The sequence below is a fragment of the Gobio gobio genome (assembly GCF_949357685.1).
Source record: "Gobio gobio genome assembly, chromosome: 22".
Taxonomy (NCBI): Eukaryota; Metazoa; Chordata; class Actinopteri; order Cypriniformes; family Gobionidae; genus Gobio; species Gobio gobio.
Window position 1 is genome coordinate 40,614,000 of NC_137118.1, and position 11,440 is coordinate 40,625,439.

Below are 11,440 nucleotides of genomic sequence, written 5' to 3' on the forward strand. Positions count from 1 at the left end.
TCTGTGGTCAGTTTTTCTCAGAGAGCAAAATCGAGTGGGGGGGGGAAACAAGCGCAGTTGTCCTCTCTCTCTCCGGCACTCCAAGCCTATTCTTCTCCATTTTCCTTGGCACGACTGCCGGGCCGGAGCTATTTTTAGCTGTGCTGCTTTCTATTTTTAGGAAACTACCGGTTTTCAGGCATTTAATGGGGAAGGACCACATGAAAACACAAAGGGTTGGAATGGGGAGGAGGTCTGGCACACAAGTTGGGCGTCTGCTCCTTATTTCCAACGCTATGAGAACGTTTTAGCTGCTTTCTGCCCAGGACAGAGGACGGAAAAGGGGCAGCGGGGTAAAGAATGTGAAAGTCCTCCATCTTATAAATAACCACGAGTCTCAGGCCAAAAGCGCAAAATACAACACGCTGTTACTAAGTGAAGCAGTATACTCATGTTAACCCGTTTGTGAAAAAGGAGGGGTGAAGGAATGCAAAACAAAGACGTCTCTCTTTTGGTGAAATTCCTGAAGGGATGAACTGAGTGTGGCACTGATTTCTTTTGATAGGAAAAAAAGCTCAAATAACACTATATACAGTATAAAAGTGATGTCAATCGATTTTAGAAAATTATCAAATTAATAAAAAAAAATTCTGTAATTAATCACATTTTAAAAAATTGCAGTTTTTAATATTTTTATATTGTAATAATTTCACAGTTACTCTCCAAATTAATGTAGAAACAACTTAAAGATAGTATATTTTATGTTTGTTGTAATAACAAACTTAACATAAACCCGTTATAATAAATGTCATATTTACCTGTGGCCTTCATATATTATCAATATACAGAAATGGAATAAAGGTAAACAGTCTGAAATGCATAAATAATAAATTAAATATAGATTAATCCTTATTAAAGCTACAATATTCTGTTACCTTTGTTCTTTGATTAACATTAATGAGAGAATCACAGCAACTGGTTTATTAGGCTACTGTCACTTAAAGATCTGCTGCTGCCGCACATGGTGCGGATCTGATGTGCTATCACGCGCATCTCATTTTCTCACAACTCAAGTTCATTTAAGACGTTATTTAACTCATTTAAGACTGCTCTTATGAAGATACTCTACAAAACAGCCATTTTACCATAATTGTGTGTGTTATTGTTTGTTTAAACGCAGAGAACTCGATACTGGCGTGCGTCTTTCTGTGCGTTGTGTGTGTGTGTGAGGACCAAGCGTGCAGCATAAGTCCTGAAAAGTGAAGCCAAAGGTTCTCTATCGCCCTCAGGTGGTTGGTCCCAGTATAGGTCATAAACCCCACCTTCTGCGTGTAATGTAATGGTACGTGGGACAAACTAAACAATCAAATAACACTTCAAATAATTTTTTCCCCAAATTTCCCATTGACAGCTTCTCTGAGCGATGTATTCACTGAGGCACCAACTGACTTTTTTCTGGATTTTCCTAGAGGAGATTGGAGCTTTAGCTTTAATTTCTACATTTCCATAACTGGTTAAACCCAGCCCGATCTGCTGGCGATTTGATTTCGCCCTGCATTTCAGGCTGGAAACCTGTACATATTTCTATCCTGCTTCTGTTACAAATTCGCGAGGACCAATCACAAACCGGCTTATCCACCTGGTGCTCTATTGGCGGGTTCAACACAATGAAGGATAGAGAAGCGATGGAACACTAGTCTGATTGGTGGAAGGACTATCCAATTGCGTACAGAGTCATTTGAACTATCCCCGTTGATCACGCCTCTTTTGGTCTGATTGGTTGAAGGACTATCCAATTGCGTACAGAGTCATTTGAACTATGCTCGTTTATTACGCCTCTTGTGGTCTGATTGTTTGAAGGACTATCCAATTGCGTACCGAGTCATTTGAACTATGCTCGTTTATCACGCCTCTTGTGGTTTGATTGGTTGAAGGACTATCCAATTGCGTACAGAGTCATTTGAACTATGCTCGTTTATCACGCCTCAAGTGGTCTGATTGGTTTAAGGACTATCCAATTGCGTACAGAGTCATTTGAACTATGCCCATTGATCACGCCTCTTGTGGTCTGATTGGTTGAAGGACTATCCAATTGCATTCAGAGTCATTTGAACTATGCCCATTGATCACGCCTCTTGTGGTCTGATTGGTTGAAGGACTATCCAATTGCGTACAGAGTCATTTGAACTATGCCCGTTGATCCCGCCTCTTGTGGTCTGATTGGTTGAAGGACTATCCAATTGCGTACAGAGTCATTTGAACTATGCCCGTTGATCACGCCTCTTGTGCAGTAAAAATACAGAGCAGACTCCCAAGACCAATGTTCAATCTTAAAAGATTGAGCTTGGTCTGGTGATAGCCAGACATGAATTGTTCTGCATCTGCGAGAGTGTGGGCGGGCTTTTGATATCGCGGCTCTACTTCCTGCTCTCTTCTGCGTAGACTCCGGTCCCAAATCAGCGCCATATTCGGATGTTGGCGGTGAAGTGAAGACGCTTCATCCATTTTTTTAAAGGTCTATGGTGAGGACAGGCTTTTATCTTGTCACGCTTACATGGTTTAAAAGCATTTACATGAATAAGAGCGTGATCATATAATGTAACGCTAGCCAAAGGATGATATACAATATACATATATTGTTTGCTGATCAGAAATCGTCTGCAATGGCAGTAAGCTCTTGTTCCTGGCATCCTCTTGATGTTGTGACTGCAATGTGACAGTGTTAACACAGAGCAGTATAAGCTCACCAAATCTGATTCACGGACTTAATCTGTCAATCGTCATCAAGGTTCAACGGAAGATCAAGAGCTGTCATGCGTGCATGCCACCAACAACTCCGAATACACTAGAGAACCAAACAATTACATCAAAACACTTCTAATCATAATTGAACCAAAGACATAACAAATTGCACACTAGATTGTGCAGCAATGACTTTAGACACAGAAACCTTTTCACATGAAATACAGTGAGTGAAGCGAGCATGCGCATTGCCTAAGAATGCATTGGCATGCAACTACATGAAGACAAATTATCTAAATTAAGAGAGTAGAAAAACGTTTGAGGCAAATGTACCTGAAATGGAGCCAGCTTATAAAAGTAGGTTGGCTCTGTTTTTTTTGGTTACATTTAAAATCATATCGATGTGCCAAGCACTGGAGGCATGTTTTCTCAGAGGTTTGTGTGGGTGAAATTGGAGGAGGGGAAGGTTGTCACCTCCAATGCCTTCCAGCACAAGACCAAACACAAGAGGTCAACTACCATACGCACAGAGCTTTGCTCAATCTCATTAGCCGGCCATGTAGTCATTAACAGCACAACCTTTGGAAATAATTAACATTTTCCTTCCTTGCGCCAACGGTCTCATTGACAACTCTCAGTAGAGAGGAAATCTAAGGTGTGGGGTCTGGAAAACATGTGTTTCGGGGGGCGACACAGGGTTATAGTGCACCCTGTCAGTTTTTAGGATTAAAAGGAGCATTTTCAGATTACACTAATCGAGGAAATGGGATTATCCTGCCTCCTTACTGGCTTGGCAGGGTGTCCATGAGATTTGCCTCGTGGAGACGTGATGTTTCTCCTCTCATGAGGCAAGCCATGCTGTTTTCCCTCTCAGCCTCATAAAAAACCAGCAGAATCCCAGCTAAGTCTAACCCCAGGGCTTTGCTTGTAATGCATGTGTCAACGTTGCAAATGGCCTGTCGAACGGTGTTACACTAGACTGAACAGTCAAAGTATAATAATAGAGTTTGAATTTGCAGCTTGTTGTGTGCAAGTGAAGTGAGTTGTGAAACAATAACCGGCTCATGCTCGAACGCACAGGGATAAAGAGATCCTTCACCGCAACGGAGCTCTTATAAACGCCCCTTTCAGCATCTATACGGTTATTCCTCCTCCTTACAGCGTGTTTTTCTTAGTTAGTAAGAGAAGAAGAGTTTGTTTGTGTGGCACCACCAGGGCTCTACACAAATCAGTCGGGTGTTTTTACTGGAAAAGGGACTTTTCCAGGGGAAATATTTTTCCCACTGCTCCCACTGGGAGCGCCATGGCCTTTCATGCATGTGGGGTGGGAACCTTCAAGTTCTCTCTTCCCAAAGTCAGGCTTGACAGGTGGTTTGGAAGAGCTGAGAGCAGTTTCACAGTTGCTCTTTGGTCTTTCAGTGATGATTTCAGCTGAAGTCTTAAATTGGCAGAGAAGGAAAACCTCACCCATAGCAACCCCACGTTTGCCCCGTGACCTTTTCAGGAGCTCACGTGTCACAAAAGGTGGTGGTGATGAGCAAGCGTGATCTTAAGTCTCTGCACGGAGCACCTGGCTTGGACAGTGGCACCTGCCGTGTCCCCCTAAACCTGTTGCATAACAAGGTCTTGATAGAGCAAAGTCCTCGTCCCTGTCCTTTGGCTCAGCCTGATCCGTTCTTACAGGCCGCAACGGCATGTGCCAAACATCTTTTGCAAGGACTATTACAACGTGTTCCCTAACAAATCACCACCAAACACGGGCCAGGTGTCATCCTATATCTTGCTCACTCTACCGAAAAGAACTGCCGGTTAAAAAGAGAGCAAACTTTCTTGATGCCTGATGATTCACTGAATTTGTTTGGCAAACACTTGGATTGGGATCTCTAAATTGTGCTTACTGCCAAGGGGAACTCACCTCCACGATGTCCGAATTCGTCCGACTCTCATGGGGCTCATTGTACTCAGTGTATTTAAGCAGAACTTTGTCCATGTCGGTGCTGGCGTACTGGAACAGTTTATTAGTGCTGTTGAAGATGATGAGGGCGATCTCACAGTCACACAGAACACTCAGCTCGTAGGCCTTCTTCATTAGTCCAAACTTCCTCTTTGTAAACGTAACCTGATAAACAAAAGAACAAGGAGAGGGTTACACTGGAATAGATTTAGACCTCTCGTTCAAAGACAGACAAAACACTAGTTTGGCAATAATAGCACAATGGTTTACATCCTTGATAGACGGTTGATGTTAGCTGAAAAAACCAACAGAGATGGCCACCAGCATCTGAAGACTTCTTAACTAGTTTAAGGTTTCCTCAGATTTTTCCAGCAATTAGCAATTCTGTCCAAGCATTGCTCATAACTTTGAAACACTTACTACCCACAATTTGCGAACTGATACAATAAAATTAGGGCTGTCAAGTCATTAAACTAGATTCATTTTTAATCTAATTAATTACACAATGTGGCGATTAATTAATCGCAAATTAATCGCCCATCAAATTTGGCTGAGAAATTACCCACAAAAGATAATTTAAAGTCATTATTGTGTTAAATGAGAAAAGCATCATATAGACATTACAAAGAGTAGCTTTAGTAGCTTTTTTTTTATTAATCATATTATTTATTATAAACTTTTAGGCTTCAACAGCCACGAGGGTGAGTAAACGATGACAGAATTTTCATTTTTGGGTGAACTATACATTTAATGGCTTTTTATTAATATGGAAAAAATTATTTTTTTAAATGAAAATTTACTCTAAATAAGAAACTGAATCTGCCAGTAGGTGGCGGTAAATGTCTAAATGAGTAAGTCATTAAATGAATCTGAAATCGCACCATATACACAGCCAATTGTAGTGATGTCCGAAACCATATTGGGTGCACTCTATCCCACAATGCACAGAAATAGAGTGTACAGCCAATATACACTCAACGGCTGTCTGAATTCATTCAATCATTTTCATTCACACCTTCAAGTGAACTGTATAAGTGGACTAACGTAGGTAATAGCGGTTGAGGTTTTAGGAGGCGATTTCGGATTCAGCCATTGAGTCATTCCTTCATTTGATTCGTTCAAACGGCTGATTCATTCAAGAATGAAGTAAATGGCTCTCTGTAAGAATGGGCCATTGAATCATTGGTTCACCCGATTGATTTGCACAAAATGGGGATTCTTTCAGAAATTAAACACCGTTGTGTGTTGCTCATAGATGCACAACAGTTCTACTCTGGCTTTATAAGTAATATTTTCGTCGCAGACAATATTGTGTCTAAATATTAACTTTTTATTTATTGAGCTGATGTATAAAAATCTAAATCAAATTTGCATTCTCATGCTATTCGGGACAAAAACAGCACTCGTGATATTGATATTGCTTAACCCCTTAACTGTCACCGTCCTGCTGGCGGGACGCCTGGCGCTCTTTTTTTGATCGCCTTTTTTCGTATCATATATTTTAGTAATTATCATAAATTAGGTATCATTCGAAAGCTTACAAACTCAAAATTCATCCTGTGAAAACTGTTTTGAAATCAGACATTGCGTTACCATGGAAATGGTACTCTAGATTCTTCTACCAGGCTCCTCCCCCTAGTGGGCGGTGCCATGTTTCATATAACAAAATGTTTTTTTAACTACTTTATAATCAAAATCTTTTCGAATCTTGACAAAACATATCGTCGGAAAGGTCTCAAGATTCCAAATTTGGTGACTGTTTTGTGATGGAAGTGATATTTGGACAGAAATTTACAGGAAAATGCATTACAAAAAAAAACTATCAATGGAATATGTGACATCCGGTGGCTATTTTTGGTATAGTGCCTAAACAAAATTTCATTGGGACTTCAATTTTTGTGGTATTAACTTATTAACTTTTTTGCTAAATATATATTTATATTAAATAAAAAAATATTTAGACAAGTATTTTTTCATTTACAGTAAATTTAAACTTCCATAACTTTTTCATACTTTCATATTTTGAAATGCTTTCACTTCTGCAATAATCTGCTGAGTGTCTTTAAAACAAGACCAAACTTAGGTCTATATTCCAAAGCATTCTTGAATTACAGCCCTTTAAGTTTGGGTAATGCATTTTCATGACTATTCTCAAAAAGGGGGGTTAACTATATCATGATATCAAAATGAGACAAAAAGAGGCACTTTTGCCCTGATGTCTTACATTTTAGAGCCATTCTAACTGTATTCTATAGGCGCCATCAGTGATCAGTTGCCCTGCATCGTGTTCATCTCTAAAGAACTTCATGAAATGTAAGATGAGCTACGTATGTCTGAGGCGGGGTCGATGCGTTAATAATTTTAACACGTTATTTTCCCCCATAACTTATTCATTAAATGAACGTGTTAAATCGACAGTCCTAAATAAAATATGAACTTCATTGACTTGTACTTCAAATGCATTTGCAATTCATTTCATTAGCATTTGCATGACTTGCGTAAAAGGCCCCATCAAAATGGAACTTATTGCTTGAGTGTACAGGGTCCCATCCGTCCAAAACCAAATAGTTTGACAGGGTCCTCAGGTTAGAGAGCTATCAGAGCTCTACGTGCCATGCTAAATTTAGACTGGGGAGTTCAAGGTGAAATTCTGCCCAGCACGCTTCACAAATTGACAGCCCCTGGGTGGCAGGGTTCATAGGATTGCTTTGGCTAATGATGACCCAGCATCACCTAGGCACGCCGGCAGCGTTGCACAGATTCCATTTGGAAAGGACAATTTCCCAAAGACACCATTTAAACCCTCACAGAACAAACTCTCCATCTGTGATGAGATGGCAATGTAATTCAGCTAGAAACAGCCGCACAAAACTCAAAAGAACTCTCTTGGGCATCTGCCTGAAATATTCAAACTCTGGATTATTAAATTCTGGCATCAAAACAAGACAGAAATGTTATGGCTGAGAGTTGGCTCTTTGAAAGCTTTGGAACCTTAAAGTTCTCGTTTATATCTCATATAAGTAGCAGATGATTCTCCAGAGGAAGAATGAATGAAGAAACAAATTAGACAAGTGCTGAGTCTGATATATAAAGTAATAGCGCACTGCTCTTTTTATAAAGTCTCAAAAAAAAACTACATTTTCCTCTATTCCCTCCCTATTCTAGCTTATGCTGCTCTAGTCAATGTCCGAAACTTAGTCGGATCTCTTCATGATGGATCGTTTTCTGTGGTTGCTTTGGATAAAAGTGTCTGCCAAATGAATACATGTAAATATAAATTATGTATCAATGAAACCTCTCAGAGATTTCTCTTTCATAATTATGTCTCATTTACGTATTAACCATGTCTCATTTAGATGCATTTGGCTTGCATATGCCTTTTATCCGAATTACAACTTACATTGCATCCGAGCATCCAAGGTATACACTTTATCAGTTCATGCATTCCCTGGGAATCAAACCCATGACTTTGGCTTTGCTAGCGCCGTGCTTTACAGTTTGAGCCAGAGCTATTTGTCTGAAATGTTTCTCTTAAAATTCCTCAAGAGAAATAAAAATACCAAACAGACACAAAGTATAGATATAAAAAATCAACAATGATTACATAGCTCAGATCATTTGTCTAAACTCTGGAGGAGACATATGAGAGATTGCTGCACTGAGAAAAAAGATATGACCAATAAGTTATGACAACATGTGTTTTAACATTGCTTTAACTCATCAAATTCAGTCATCAAGTCAGTTTAATGTAATTTAAGTTGAAATGACTTAAACATCCAAGTTGATTGTACTTAAAAAAATAAAGGCAGCAACTTTTTTTACAGTAACAAATTTGCAAAGCAGGAGACTATTTGTTCTCCATTTAATCTAGTTTCTGTCAAAGAGAAAGAGATTTCTGGCAGAAGACATGCACGTGAAGTCCCTAATCTACATGGTGATGGTGGTGTTTGTGTGTTGCTGATCCCTGTGCGTGAGTTCAGACGTCATGCGCCCTGTCACAAACAAACTCCAGCAGGGTGATCTTCTCACTCCTACCGCTCAGCACGCTGATGCTCTCACCTCCACATGATTTAGATTATGCGCTCACACACACACACATGCACATGCACCGGGAGCGACAGATGTCTTACACATGCTCACTGAGACGCCCCCACACACACACACATACGCTCGCCTTTCACATGCTGCATGCGTTCAGTGCCATGTTCAGCCATTTACCTTAGATGTCTGAGTCACAAAGACTTTTTTTAAAAACATTTTCCTACATGCTTTATGATGCTAAACTGCACTTTGAGACTGCAGCTAACCTTATATGATCATGCTGCGAATCATTCACGTTTATTTCGGAGAATCTGCGGGTAAGACGTCTCACACAGAACATCCACTCAGAGCTCCACCACCACAACACGGGAAAGGGTGGGCGTGGAGGGGGCTAATCGTGCCACTGCACTGGGGGTCAGGAAGCACATTTGAGTGCATTTCCTGTCATAACAGGAAGGGTCCAATGGCTTCCCCTGCACAATGGCTTTGCCTCGGTTTCCGGCCCTATGCTGGTCATTCAAGGGGGTGGAGACAGGTGGGAGGGGGGGAGGAAACATAGATGACAGGCAGCCATTTATCCTGAGCCCTGAGCTGTTGTCCACTCAAACACTAAAGCATTGTTCAGAAGCGAAGGACAACAAGTAAAGCAACAGGCAGACCACTTAACCTTTTTTTCATTAAAACGCTCTACTCTGAGAAAAATACACAATTTATTCAGTCATGGACACTCTCTTAAAAATAACGGTTCTTGAATGGATGTTCTTAATCATATTTTTTGCTGTATATAGTTACTGAGTTGGCTAAAGTTTTTGATGTTACATTATAGGTCCTTCAGGTCAGCGTTTTGGTTTCCATTTAAACAAGTAAGCCCTTTTTCAAGATTTACGCATTTCAGTTAATAGTAAAATTGAATAATCCTTATATAGGGTATTAATCATATTATGAATTAAGAATTGTAAACAAGTAAATATATCCAGAATCTTAATGGAACAAGGGAATGGACCATTTAGTTTTTGTGATTCGTATTCATAAATAAAAAATGTAAACTTTTTAACTTTTTTTTTTTTTTTAAAGTTTAAGATTTCTATAAAAGGTTTTATTAAAGGAACACTTCAATAGGAACACTATTTTTGAAAAATGTCCAACCCCCTAGAGTTTAACAGTTGAGTTTTACCATTTTCGAATCCATTCAGCTGATCTCCGGGTCTGGCGGTAGCACTTTTAGCATAGCTTAGCATAGATCATTGAATCTGATTAGACCATTAGCATCTCGCCCAAAAAAATTACCAAAGAGTTTCGATATCTTTCCTATTTAAAACTTGACTCTTCTGTAGTTACATCGTGTACTAAGACCGACGATTTGCTGCTCAAGAAATATTTCCTATTATTATGAATGTTGAAAACAGTTGTACAAATTAAAAGTTGCTATTTTTCAATGACGCCATTGACAGGCGACTACCTCACACGTCCCGGTTCCTGGGTTAAAATAGCAATTTCTCACGATTTACAAATAATTGGAAACATTGGGATATTGTAAGTACTCAACTGAACAAAATATATAACACTGGCCTAGTGGTTTTTGGATATTTTGCTGAAAAAATGTTACATAGTGCACATTTAAGCTCCATTTTTTCTACTAATTTAAAACTCTTTAAAATTTAAAACTTAATTGATAATATGTAAGGATTATTCAATTAAATTTGATGGAATTTTATTATTAATTTAAATGCGTAAATCATGAAAAAATGCTTTTTTTTTTTTAGTGTAGTATGTACACTACGTGTTTCTTTCAAGACTATTTTTTTTATTTTAATACTTGATAGTAAAGACAGTTTTCTATTTTAATATTTTTTAAATGTATTCCTGTGATTTCAAAGCCGATTTTTTTTCAGCAGTGTCGCATGATCCTTCAGAAATCATTCTAATATGATGATTTGTTGCTCAAGAAATATTTCCTATTATTATGAATGTTGAAAACAGTTGTACTGCTCAATATTTTTTAGGAAACTGGGGTCTATTTTTTATTTATTTTTTATGAACAGAACATTCAAAAGAACAGCATTTATTTGATATAGAAATCTTTTGTTACATTATAACTTTATTTTTTATCAAAAAATGCAGCTCTGGCAAGCATAAAAACTTTTGAACAGTAGAAAGTGTAGATCTGAGTCAAAGCTTTTACCTGATATGGCTATTCAGTATTAAATTGAGAAAGCCTTTTAAATTACAGTTGAATTTTGAAGTTGCAGAATTAAAATGCATATTTTTACAAGACAATCTCTGAATGCTAGCTTGAGTTTGTGAGTTCTGATAAAAGTTTAGATAGATTCGAGAACTTTAAGGTGCTTGTATTTCCCATAATTCATCACCTGTATTGAATCTTCCCAGCATTCCAATTCAAAATCCAACTTGAGTTTAACTGAGTTCACACTAACGGCATTGAGCTCAATTCTCAGGGATATGTGACGGTTATTAGCTCATTAAGTGCTAGCGCTCTGGTGGTATGACCTGCAGCTATCAGAGTTAGCCATGAAATTGAATAGTTCCAAATCATGATCTCACGTTTGGCCCTGCACTAGAGTTCATGCACAACACACGCCCAGCTTTATATATTTTTATGTGGTTAGGATAAATACAAAAAAATTATAGTAAAAAAGTTCTGAATGAAATAAAACACGTGAACCCGAAGTCACAGCCCCAAAACCATTAGGACACAGAAACACT

The 11,440-nt window shown here is 38.7% G+C and overlaps 1 protein-coding gene across 5 annotated transcripts in view; it reads right to left on the reverse strand.

The window, feature by feature from the left end:
- The window catches only part of mef2ca (myocyte enhancer factor 2ca), a 60,945-nt gene that overhangs the window by 20,470 nt on the left and 29,035 nt on the right, over positions 1 to 11,440 (reverse strand). For all 5 annotated transcript variants that reach the window (XM_079804930.1, XM_079804933.1, XM_079804931.1 and 2 more), the window contains one exon: positions 4,637 to 4,840. In XM_079804930.1, coding sequence (XP_079661056.1) covers positions 4,637 to 4,840 — 204 coding nt within the window. The remainder of the gene's footprint in view (positions 1 to 4,636; positions 4,841 to 11,440) is intronic.